The sequence below is a fragment of the Staurois parvus genome, unplaced genomic scaffold, assembly GCF_062004578.1.
Source record: "Staurois parvus isolate SC_StPar_1 unplaced genomic scaffold, SC_StPar_1.0 ptg002730l, whole genome shotgun sequence".
NCBI lineage: Eukaryota > Metazoa > Chordata > Amphibia > Anura > Ranidae > Staurois > Staurois parvus.
In genome coordinates this window covers 79,871-93,175 of record NW_028320526.1, presented here as the reverse complement: position 1 = coordinate 93,175, position 13,305 = coordinate 79,871, and the positions used below count along the sequence as shown (strand labels likewise).

Sequence of the window (13,305 nt, the reverse complement as noted above, 5' to 3'; positions counted from 1 at the left end):
GAGAAAACCCACGCAGGCACAGGGAGAACATGCAAACTCCAGGCAGGTGGTGCCGTGGCTGGGATCCGAACCAACGACCCTAGTACTGCCAGGTGGAAATGCTAACTAATTAGCCCCTGTGCTGCCCAGTCATCCCTACTAGCACAAATCACTCCCCCAATTCCATCTTCCCAACAGAAATCCACTCTCCTAGTACAAATCTCCCCTCCAAATCGCCCATTCCTAGCACAAAATCTGCACCCGTGTCCAGGGCAGCCGCCCCTTCTGTCCACCCCTTGTCTCGGTCCTGATCCAGTGTTATGAACAGGAATGCCACGCAGTCTTCTCTGGAATGCATATAGACAGGAACTGGCCACAACAAAGATGGGAGGAAAAAAGGTGGTGAAAAGGATTTTATAGAGAAAAAAAAACATTTGTGATACACAGCAAAGTAAATGCCATTCACTTGGTTTACTGTAAGGACTTGACTGTGTTCTCTTTGTCGAAGTCTGTTTTTTGTCTCCCTCCTTGGCAGGTCTTCTTTGTGCTGAGGAAGAAAAACAGCCAGATTACATTTCTGCACATCTTCCATCACTCTGTCCTGCCCTGGAGCTGGTGGTGGGGTGTTAAGTTCGGTCCAGGTAAGCACCCTTTAGAGGATTTGTGGCTCGATGTGACCTCCGCTGTCCCTGCCTTGGCATGCTGACCCATGTCTCCTTTATCTCTGCCAGGTGGTATGGGATCCTTCCACGCCATGATCAACTCTCTGGTGCACGTCATCATGTACTTCTACTATGGGCTGTCCGCTGCCGGGCCACGCTTCCAGAAATATCTTTGGTGGAAGAAGCACATGACCGCCATCCAGCTGGTAAGAAAGAGAAGTAAATTCAAGTCCGCAGTTCTGGTTCTCCCAGCGGTACACCCAGAGGTCGACCCGACCAGCAAGAAAGGGGACAGTCTAACCAAACTTGGTCCTGTATAGAAGTAACTGAACCATACACCTTGGTCAGTGTGGCATCTTCTGATCACACGCCTACATTTGTGGACCCCTTGAAATGGCTGAGTTCAGGTGTCTCCAGTGAAGGGTACTGTTCATACTACATACAAAGGACATTTTAGACAGTTGTCCACTTTCAAACTTGTAGGAACTGTTTGGTGAAGTAAACCGCATGACTGGGCCCGTGTGTAAAGCCAGCCCCATAAAGACACGGTTTGACCAGTTTGGTGTGGAGTAACTTGAGTGTCCTGAACAAAGCAATGACCTCAACCCTACTGAACGCTTTTGGGATGAATGCTGATTGTGACCCAGGTCTTCTCATCCAAAGTCATCACCTGACCTTACGATGGGCACAAATGCTCTATAATTTCCCAGAAGGGTGGAGGCTGCTGTGGCTGCAAAGAGTGGAGTAGGGGGGGGGGGGGGGTTAGATCCATATTAACGGCTATGGTTTTTGAATGGGTTGTCCAACAAGTTCATATAGGTGTAGTGATCCTGTAACTGACCCGGACCCTGACTGCACTAGGGTATTTCTGTCCGAACACATTTCCTGGTTTTGAGTGGTGTCCGTGGATCTAAGACTGCTTTATTTTAACACAGACACAAGATATATTCATTCAAGGGAACAACCCCCCTCCCTGCATATGGACATAGGGCAGGGCAAACCAAATCTAGCACCTAGAGACTCATCAGCAGACACCCCCCACCAAGCCAATACACACACCCCCCACCAAGCCAATACACACACATACATCCCATAATAGTTTGCTCCCAAGCAAGACACACAATAGAACAATGGGATGCACCACATGGCAGTAGACAGTGAACAACCCCCCCACCCCACCTATACATGTCTACACAATATCAGGACATTCCACCCTGTACACCTAACAGGCACAGGGTGACTTACACATAGGAGGGATACGGGGAGCTGAGACAGGGGTCTCCCCACCCCTCCAACGTGAGCTGGGTTCCATAAATGAAAGTCCAAAAATTTGGAAAAGTTTTTTTCTTATAGAATTTTGCAAATAAATAATATTTCATCATAAATCTTGGCCATAATGTGTTCAGTTATCTTTTTAGTAAAAAAAAAAACCCAAATATAATTTAAAAATGTTTTTTACAGTTTTCATTTTTTTTTATGTTTGTTTTTTTTTCTACATACTGTCACCCTAGCAGTACAATGTCACCATAGTGACACTGTACTACTTGTGGGGGGTGATGATTTTTTTTTTTTTTTTTACACTGATTGTTTTTACAGCCTTTATGGGTGTAAAAGCAATCATTTCTCCTTCTCTCTGGCTGCATTCCTGCAGCCATTGAGAACTACTGTGTGAGCTGTGATTGGTCACAGCTTGTCACATGGTACAAGGCTGTTGTGAATAGCCCTGTACCATGTGATCTCTGTGATCATTCACAGACTTCACACGTAGTAAACAATGATGTCAGAAGTGACATCTTGCTTACTACTCTGCATGTGATCACTGATTGGCCAATCAGTGATCACATGATCGGGACCTTGCACAGAGGTCCCGTACGACAATCGGTGTTCCACTGTGTCCGGAGGACACAGCGGGCACCGGATCACGGTGCTGCGAGCTCCCAGGGAGCGCACACAGTCCAACATGGTAGGTGCCGTTTATGAACGGCAACCCACCCCTGGACTGCCACAGTTGGGCCGTTTATATACAGCGGCCGGACGGCAAGTGGTTAATGAATAAAAAAAAAGATGGCCAATCGTGTCGCCATCTTTGGTCTTCAGTTCCGGTCATTGACATCACTTCCTCCTTCGGCTGTGTTCCACGCCGATCAGGAAGCCCTGGGAGCCTCCAGAACAGCCTGCAAGCCGGTTCACAGCCACCGCCATTGCGGTCCAGGACCCATACTGATGGCCATCCTGTTGTTACCCATGCCTAAAGAGAACTACCTTTTTTATGAGTGTTTTTTATTCATTAAAACGGGTTTTTAACTACTACACCCAGATGGCGCTTGTTTTTTTCTCTTTGTTGTAGGAGCTGGAGATGGCTTGGTCAGAAATTCAAGCTGCCTTATAGTGGACATTAGAGACTTCATAATTCCATGGACTTTGTTTTTTATAATACCCTTTACAATATCCCTGTTTGTTCATACCTAGTGTTGCTCAATTGTTTGTTCTGTTACTACTTTGCTGCTCACTCTTCTCCTTGCTGGAGGCTTTGACATAGAGAAGCAAAGCCTTGCTTTTACCAAGATGGCAGCCTCCATGTAGAAACACAGTACAGAACACAGCATAGTAATTCAGTAATGGGGAAAAGATCAGCTGCAGGGAGACCATAGGCAATACTGGTGACCAATATAATAACAAAAAAATTGTGCTCAAAGGTATATTTGAACCCCTAGCGGTTAACACACCAATAGACCAATAAATATAGACTGGAAAAAAAGTGCTGCGCTTACTGAGAAATCATAACCAATAAATAGGTGCAAATCTGTGCAATAAAGTCCAACAGTGAAATGAACAGTGCAAGAGTATAGCATATCTTGTCACTCAGAAGACTCCACAGTGATCCTCTACCTCATGACCAATGGACCAAAACAATATGACCCTTTAAGAGTCAGTATGCGCTTTGTATCACCGGGATCATCCGCGGAACCATAAAATATTCCACATACACAGATCTTTACTGGGTATCCAAGGCTCCAAAAAAAAAGCCAAGGATACTCCATAGTGTAAAACCATCTCTACAATGTATTATTGAAATTGTCAAAATAATCGAAAAGGTACAGAAAGTAAAGCTTTAAAATAATACAAGTTGGGCCTGGGAATTGAACCAGCCGCTTCCAAAGCGTGGGGTGATGTCCAGAACGTTTGCTCCACCCTACGTATTTCGTCATCTGTCTTCCATGGCGTCACATCTTGATGTCTTATGAGTGACCAAGATCTGCACGGGATTATTGCTTAAGTGCTCTACTCCTGCACTGTTCATGTCACTGTTGGATGGTGGAATTTATTGCACAGATTTAATACATGTCTCTAAACTTCTGCTTGCCTTGTTTAGGCTTGGCTTCCAGAGTTCAGTTCTTCCAGAGTTCAGTTCTTCCAGAGTTCAGTTCTTCCAGAGTTCAGTTCTTCCAGAGTTCAGTTCTTCCAGAGTTCAGTTCTTCCAGAGTTCAGTTCTTCCAGAGTTCAGTTCCTCCAGAGTTCAGTTCCTCCAGAGTTCAGTTCCTCCAGAGTTCAGTTCCTCCAGAGTTCAGTTCCTCCAGAGTTCAGTTCCTCCAGAGTTCAGTTCCTCCAGAGTTCAGTTCCTCCAGAGTTCAGTTCCTCCAGAGTTCAGTTCCTCCAGAGTTCAGTTCCTCCAGAGTTCAGTTCCTCCAGAGTTCAGTTCCTCCAGAGTTCAGTTCCTCCAAGTGTTGTAGATTGATACATTATGTTCACCCCAGATTCCATGTACCATACTTCAGCCATTACTCTTCTTTGTCCTGTAGATTCAGTTCGTCCTGGTTTCCATCCACATTTCTCAGTATTACTTCATGTCCACCTGTGACTACCAATTCCCCATCTTCATCCACCTCATCTGGATCTACGGCACGGTCTTCTTCATGCTCTTTTCCAACTTTTGGTACCAGGCCTACACCAAAGGAAAACGCCTTCCGAAATCCAGCCAAGCAGCATCCAACGGGGAAGTCCACCAAAACGGAAAGGCCAAGAACAGCAAAGCCAAGGAAAACTAGATCTAACCTAGATGGGCACGTGCGGTATCCCCAAAACTTGCGCACAAAACAGGTGCTAAGTGGGGAAGATGATGGCACGTGTTTTTCTTTCCAACTTTTTTTTTTTTTTCCTTTTTTCGCGAGAAGCCCAGCTGTTTGATGGCCAGTAAAAACTGCCAAACTGGTTTTTTCGACTACAACCTGGGGCTTACACCAGCCAAAAAAAAAAAAAATCTAAGTGCCTAAAAAAAGACTGTATGACGCGAGTGTGTCCTGAATCCTATGTCCTTCCATGCAAGCTTTGGCACCCCACCCTCCGCAAACGTTCCACTCCTCGAAAGATTGTGTGTGCGCGCAAGAGGACCGCTCACTCCAGAAAAAAAAAATTCTGACCTCTATACTGTAATATCCGGGCCCTCAGCAAGCAACAAAAATCTTCGATTCCTTGGCATCACATTCCAGTATGAATCCTGTTCATCAGAAGAACACGGGCCTGGCGAGGGAGGGTCAGCTCCTCTGACTCCAGTCCTCCCCCCTCCGGTCCGCCTTGTTTTTGCACTGGCATTTTTTTTTTTTGCCAATTAAAGGGCAAGTTCTAAGCCCTGCTCAAAACAGGTGCAGGAATTTTGATATACTTGAAAACTGGGGTGCTTGTATGTTATCAAATTCCTAGGTCCATTTTTTTTTTTTTTTTTCGCCTGAAGGAGAAAGCAGTATTGTGCGTTTGTTGTGTGTGTTTGAGGCTAAATTTAAGTTAAATTGCCTGATTTTGAAGGAGGAGGTGTTTTCTGCTCTTTCTCTCACCTGTGTCACAGTCGTCCCTTTACAATTTACTTCCTCTCGCCCACGTCCCGTCCATACTGTAGTCACTCCTGTCCCTTCTATGTGCCACTGATCTAGATCTATAACACTGTAATGTTCTCTTAATTCCTCTGCTGCTTCTGGGGACCTGAGAACCCCCCCACCCACCCACCCACCCTACCCAGCAGCAGAAAGCAGTTCATGAAAATCACTTTGTATATTAAAAAAAAAAAAAAGAGAGAAATTCCACCCCCACCCCCACCTGCTATCGTACATGCCATGCCGGGCCGCCGGGATGAGAGAAGCTGTGTCGGATGGGGGATATTTTCGTAACTTATCTGCAAGTCTGCCAGATACTATTTATCAGTTTTTTTTGTGTAATACTATTAATAAAAAAAAAAAAAAAAAAAAAGAGAGAGACTTATCGCACATTGTTTAATTCCAAAGAAAACTCTTGTTGATAATACTGTATGTGAGATTATTAAATTGGACCTTCCACCTCCAGTGGCAAGGTCTGCTGATTCAGGTTACTCCCCCTTCCTAAAATGCTGAATAAAAGAACTGTGGGGGGGGGAAATAGTTGGATCATATATTTGCTTTTCCCCAACCAAGGGAGGGTGACCTCATTCTCCTTCTCCAGGTCTTGGAGAATGTTGAGTGGCCCAGATCTCTCAAGAAGATGACTCTGCATTGTCCTACAGACTCTTCTTACAAGATCTGGCCTTCTCTGGGATCTTGTCGACCGATGGACAACTGTCACCCTCTGCACTACAGGAGTCTGGGTAAAGAATGATTTCGAACTACGTCACAATATCTCAAAATAATTGGGACTTTAATTATGCCTTCGATAGTAACACATATAAACATCCCCACAGTAACATTTTAATCACATAGTTTAGGCACAAAAATGTACGCCTTGAGAACCACAGTCTACGCGTTTTATGGGAATCCCCGCTTCCTCGTGGGAATCTGTTTTCTCGGGACTCCTCCAGTCTCAAATCTGTATCAGGAGAATTGTAAACAATAACAGTATACTTGAGACTGGAAGAGTCCTGAGGAAGAGTGGATTCCCACAACAAAGTGGGGATTCCTATGAAACGCGTAGACTGCGGTTCTCAAGATGTACATTTTTGTGCTTTGGTTATATGTGTTAAAAATTACTGTGGGGATTTTTTTATCAAACCTTTGTAATAAAATTGTAAAAACTTTTTCATTATTTAATAGCCATTGTATTTGCCACTATCGAAGGCGTAAGTAAAGTCACAATTTAGTTTGTTTTTTTGTTTTTTCTGACAAATTTTATGTAGGGATGATGCCTTCCCTTGTGCAGTTTTGTGTCATCCAGCATTCCACCTAGATATACGAATGGTATAATTTCAAACTATGTCACTCCCACGTACCTTTTTTTGCAGTATTTTAGGGAGGGGGCACCTTTCATAAGTAGACCATGCCACTGAGGTGACAGGTTCGCTTTATCAGAAGGCTGAGGTGACATCTGATTGGAAGGCACCACTTTGATGTAGAGCTCCGTGTGTCAATCAGGATTATAGCACTCCATCACCCAGTTCTTGTGTGCCCACCTCCAGTCTTGCAGGACGGTACTCTAAGCAGTTAGGATTGGAGTACCCCATCTCTGATTCTGGTGTGACCACCTTCAGTCTTGAGGGACGGTACTCTAATCAGGATTGGAGTACCCCATCACTGGTTCCAGTGTGACCAGCTCCAGTCTTACCGGACAGTACTCTAATCAGTTAGGAATGGAGTACCCCATCTCCTGTTCTGCTGTGCCCACCTCCAGTCTTGCAGGACGGTACTCTATTCAGGATTGGAGTACCCCATCTCCAGTTCTGGTATGCCCACCTCCAGTCTTGCAGGACAGTACTCTAATCAGTTAGGATTGGAGTACTCCATCACCAGTTCTGGTGTGACCACCTCCAGTCTTGAGGGACGGTACTCTAAGCAGTTAGGATTGGAGTACCCCATCTCTGATTCTGGTGTGACCACCTTCAGTCTTGAGGGACGGTACTCTAATCAGGATTGGAGTACCCCATCACTGGTTCCAGTGTGACCAGCTCCAGTCTTACCGGACAGTATTCTAATCAGTTAGGAATGGAGTACCCCATCTCCTGTTCTGCTGTGCCCACCTCCAGTCTTGCAGGACGGTACTCTATTCAGGATTGGAGTACCCCATCTCCAGTTCTGGTATGCCCACCTCCAGTCTTGCAGGACAGTACTCTAATCAGTTAGGATTGGAGTACTCCATCACCAGTTCTGGTGTGCCCACCTCCAGTCTTGAGGGACGGTACTCTAAGCAGTTAGGATTGGAGTACTCCATCACCAGTTCTGGTGTGACCACCTCCAGTCTTGAGGGACGGTACTCTAAGCAGTTAGGATTGGAGTACCCCATCTCTGATTCTGGTATGCCCACCTCCAGTCTTGAGGGACGGTACTCTAAGCAGTTAGGATTGGAGTACCCCATCTCTGATTCTGGTGTGACCACCTCCAGTCTTGAGGGACGGTACTCTAATCAGGATCGGAGTACCCCATCGCCGGTTCTGGTGTGCCCACCTCCAGTCTTGCAAGACGGTACTCTAATCAGTTAGGATTGGAGTACCCCATCACTGGTTCCGGTGTGACCACCTCCAGTCTTACCGGACAGTACTCTAATCAGTTAGGATCGGAGTACCCCATCTCTGATTCTGGTGTGACCACCTCCAGTCTTGAGGGACGGTACTCTAAGCAGTTAGGATCGGAGTACCCCATCTCTGATTCTGGTGTGCCCACCTCCAGTCTTGAGGGACGGTACTCTAAGCAGTTAGGATCGGAGTACCCCATCTCTGATTCTGGTGTGACCACCTCCAGTCTTGAGGGACGGTACTCTAAGCAGTTAGGATTGCAGTACCCCATCGCCAGTTCTGGTGTGCCCACCTCCAGTCTTGAGGGATGGTACTCTAAGCAGTTAGGATTGCAGTACCCCATCGCCAGTTCTGGTGTGCCCACCTCCAGTCTTAGGAGACGTCTGTTATAGGTTTTCAGACAGGAGGTGGGGTTGATGCAAAGTTGTTTTTTTTTTTTTGTGTTTTGATTGCAAGTTTTTGATTGTTTTTCCGCTGAGGTACTTCAATTTAACCTGACAAAAGAGACTTCAATGGGACTCTCAAAGTAACTTTTTGACAAGCCCATGGTTGGAGCTGATTTCCAGGCCCCATACCTGTTCAGCGGCAGTACAAATGACGTTTCTGCACTACGGTGATCGCTGCAGCCCAGAAGTTCAGGAATGGCAGCTTCCATCATAGGCGTCCATCTGTGCGATAGATTCCCAATTAAAGAGACTCGGCCTTGATGGGCATAGTGACAGAGAGGCCCTTAAAGGGTATTCCAACCGTAACCAATATAACCATTGTGAGTGGATGCTGGGAGCGAAATGGTTGACTTGCTCCTTGTAGCTTTTAGGGAGCTCCAGGCATCCTTGGTGCAGTTTTGCAGCGGAGTTTTACTCTTCCTTCTGTGGTGGTCTCCCTCTTCTATAATGGAAAATAAACTTTACATCCAACTGGGAGATGAGACCCCTTTATAGCAGCCACTGCAGGGAGCGACCGTTGGGAAGAACGGATGGGTGGAGCTGGGAACTCTGCTTTTGTTTTGCCGATGGAGTCCCTAAGTGGGCGATAGAGCCTCCTAGCATTGGCCAGAATTGAAATCGGCAGTTTCGTATTTCGATGTAAAACCAACACTGACCCGGCGAGGCATCCGTATTGTAAACCGGTTATCAGCTGTCAGAAACGGTGACAGCACTCGGACCGTTCTTTGTTTTCTAGCCTACAATGTTTGCTTTTTTGAGGGTTTCATCAGAACACAAGGGAAAAAAAAGTGGTATGCCTATAAAATATGACCTTAAATATTTATGTGAAATGTGCTTTTCTTTGCTGGCGGTGGTGCCGGTGACCCGGTTGTACCGTATAGCTACATGCACTGACCTTAATGCCAGGCAGCAGGGTGAGTGTACCCGGCCATGTACCCGCTCCGCTACGGGGGCGACAAATAAAGTTGTGTTTTTTTTCCTCAGATGTGTGGGTGCCGGCTTTTTATTTATAGCACCATAGTGGAATTGTTGAAGTGAATCTACTCCCACCCCACTTCCAAACCCTATGATCACTAATTGCCAACCTGAAGGTCTCCAAACTTTCTAAACAAAGGGCCAGTTTTCTGTTCTTAAGACTTTAGGGGGGAGCGAACTGTCTCTAGTGGGAGTGTGACATGCCGAAGCATAAAAGATGTCTCAGGCTTGTAATCATTGGGAGTTGAAAAAAAAAAAAAAAAATGCATAACTCCTGTGATCAGTAGGAGGAGGAACAGTGCCCCATCGTTGGTGTCAATGGGAGGAACAGTGCCCCATCGTTGGTGTCAGTGGGAGGAATAGTGCCCCATCATTGGTGTCAGTGGGAGGAATAGTGCCCCATCATTGGTATCAGGGGGGAGAGTAGTGCCCCATCATTGGTGTCAGTGGGAGGAATAGTGCCCCATCATTGGTATCAGGGGGGAGAGTAGTGCCCCATCATTGGTGTCAGTGGGAGGAACAGTGCCCCACTGTTGGTGTCAATGGGAGGAATAGTGCCCCATCATTGGTATCAGTGGGAGGAATAGTGCCCCATCATTGGTGTCAGTGGGAGGAATAGTGCCCCATCATTGGTATCAGGGGGGAGAGTAGTGCCCCATCATTGGTGTCAGTGGGAGGAATAGTGCCTCATCATTGGTGTCAGTGGGAGGGATAGTGCCCCATCATTTTAGTCAGTGGGAGGAATAGTGTCCCATCATTTTAGTCAGTGGGAGGAATAGTGCCCCATCATTGGTGTCAGTGGGAGGAATAGTGCCCCATCATTGGTGTCAGCGGGAGGAATAGTGCCCCATCATTGGTGTCAGCGGGAGGAATAGTGCCCCATCATTGGTGTCAGCGGGAGGAATAGTGCCCCATCACTGGTGTCAGCGGGAGGAATAGTGCCCCATCACTGGTGTCAGCGGGAGGAATAGTGCCCCATCACTGGTGTCAGTGGGAGGAATAGTGCCCCATCACTGGTGTCAGCGGGGGGAATAGTGCCCCATCACTGGTGTCAGTGGGGGGAATAGTGCCCCATCACTGGTGTCAGTGGGAGGAATAGTGCCCCATCAAAACATACAATTAAATCTCAAAGTCCTTTTGCAAAAGGGACAGTATCATCTCCCATATTGTGCACATATGCTCTCCATAAAGTTCATGCAGTTCACACTCCATGCTCCCTGCCCCCTGGCAGTAGTCCCACATGCTCACCGACTCCTGTGGGCTCTTACAATTAAACAAGAGTGTAGCTCGCTTGGGTGGAACCAATCCTGGTTTTGCTGGATCTTGTACTTCTCTGTCTGGTCCCCGTTGTTATCATATGTATAGAGGAAGGTAGCCAAACAGTGTAATTCCATTTATTAAAACCAGAGTAAAAAATGTATATTGCACTCACATTCGACAAAAACGGAAATAAAGCTCCGATCCAGAAAGTAACGGACCGTCGTGCGCTCCACTGGCCGGATATGACGTCACCGCGGTTCGCAGCCGACGTTCTGGGCATCCTCAGAGGTCACATAGGGCTTAGAATGGGGGAGGGAGTAGGCTTCAACTTGGAATTTGACTAGACCAGATAGAGTGAATGCAGGGTCCGGGGAGAGCGGGTATAGCGAGTGCGGGGTCCGGGGAGAGCGGGTATAGCGAGTGCGGGGTCCGGGGAGAGCGGGTATAGCGAGTGCGGGGTCCGGGGAGAGCGGGTATAGCGAGTGCGGGGTCCGGGGAGAGCGGGTATAGCGAGTGCGGGCTCCCGGGAGAGCGGGTATAGCGAGTGCGGGCTCCCGGGAGAGCGGATATAGCGAGTGCGGGGTTTGGGTTTAGTAAATTATTCAGTGGTCTCCAAACTGTGGCCCGAGGGCTGGATGTGGCCCTTTGCTACCCTTTATCCTGCCCTTGGGTCACTATTCCTCTGAGATGAACAATGGAGCAGCACTTCTTCCATTGAAACCAATGATGGTGTACAATTCTTCCCACTAATACCAATGGTGGGGCACTACTCCTACTGACCAACATCCCTGAGGCCATGTTTATTCTCACAGGTCTCGCATCCTCAGAGGTCACATAGGGCTTAGAATGGGGGAGGGAGTAGGCTTCAACTTGGAATTTGACTAGACCAGATATAGTGAATGCGGGGTCCGGGGAGACCAGATAGAGTGAATGTGGGCTCCGGGGAGAGCGGATATAGCGAGTGCGGGCTCCGGGGAGAGCGGATATAGCGAGTGCGGGCTCCGGGGAGAGCGGATATAGCGAGTGCGGGCTCCGGGGAGAGCGGATATAGCGAGTGCGGGCTCCGGGGAGAGCGGATATAGCGAGTGCGGGCTCCGGGGAGAGCGGATATAGCGAGTGCGGGCTCCGGGGAGAGCGGATATAGCGAGTGCGGGCTCCGGGGAGAGCGGATATAGTGAATGCGAGGTTTGGGTTTAGTAAATTATTCAGTGGTCTCCAAACTGTGGCCCGAGGGCTGGATGTGGCCCTTTCCTACCCTTTATCCTCTTTTCCTCTGAGATGAACAATGGAGCAGCACTTCTTCCCATGAAACCAATGATGGTGTACTATTCTTCCCACTAATACCAATGGTGGGGCACTACTCCTCCTGACCAACATCCCTGAGGCCATGTTTATTCTCACTGATGCTGGGGACAGGACATTCTCTATCCTCACTGGCCCTAATCTGGCCCTCCTAAAGTCTGAGGGACTGTATACTGGCCCTTTGTTTGAAACGTTTGGAGACCCCTGCAATAAGGTGTCATGCCAAATTAATATCTATTTAGTTTGAACATTTTATATAAAGATATTTTCAAGATTTGCAAAAAATAAAAGTTGTTTAAAGACTTGGACCAGCACACACGTACAATCTATGCACAGAATGTGTCCCCGATACTCGCTGATCAGCAACATTTACAGAGAAGTTTAACTCATTAACAGCTGATTTTCACATTGAGATCTCCAAGTGTTTCTCAGATATTCAATCTGCATTATCAGGAGTCATTGGAGACGTGAAGGAGTAAAGTATAAAACCACCTAATAATGTGTCAGAGTTCATTTCATGAAGAAGGAGATTGCAGGGAATCGAGCTGAAAATAATGGTAAGTTAGGGCAGCAAGAAGATGATCCTGTGGAGACAAAGCAGCCTTATTACCCCAGGGGGACCTCAAATAATTTCCAGGTGTCAAGGAACTCTGCTAAAATGTAATTCATAGGGGTCACGGGGAAGATTGTCTCTTGCAGTGGCGGTCAGTCAGTGGAAAGAATGCTCCTTACATTGGGGGTCAGTGGAAAGAATGCTCCTTACATTGGGGGTCGGTGGGAAGAACGTCCCTTACATTGGGGGTCGGTGGGAAGAACGTCCCTTACATTGGGGGTCGGTGGGAAGAACGTCCCTTACATTGGGGGTCGGTGGGAAGAACGTCCCTTACATTGGGGGTCGGTGGGAAGAACGTCCCTTACATTGGGGGTCGGTGGGAAGAACGTCCCTTACATTGGGGGTCGGTGGGAAGAACGTCCCTTACATTGGAGGTCGGTGGAAAGAATGCTCCTTACATTGGGGGTCGGTGGGAAGAACGTCCCTTACATTGGGGGTCGGTGGGAAGAACGTCCCTTACATTGGGGGTCGGTGGGAAGAACGTCCCTTACATTGGGGGTCGGTGGGAAGAACGTCCCTTACATTGGGGGTCGGTGGGAAGAACGTCCCTTACATTGGGGGTCGGTGGGAAGAACGTCCCTTACATTGGGGGTCGGTGGGAAGAAC

General features: G+C 47.5%; 1 protein-coding gene across 1 annotated transcript; it reads left to right on the top strand.

The window, feature by feature from the left end:
• Positions 1 to 487: 487 nt before the first annotated feature.
• Positions 488 to 9,532, top strand: LOC149429377 (very long chain fatty acid elongase 1-like; the record flags this gene model as incomplete). Its single annotated transcript, XM_089666481.1, has 3 exons — positions 488 to 620; positions 711 to 847; positions 4,442 to 9,532. Coding segments are annotated over 3 exons (516 nt in total), but the record flags the coding sequence as incomplete, so codon positions are not given.
• Between the last annotated feature and the right edge of the window lie 3,773 nt (positions 9,533 to 13,305).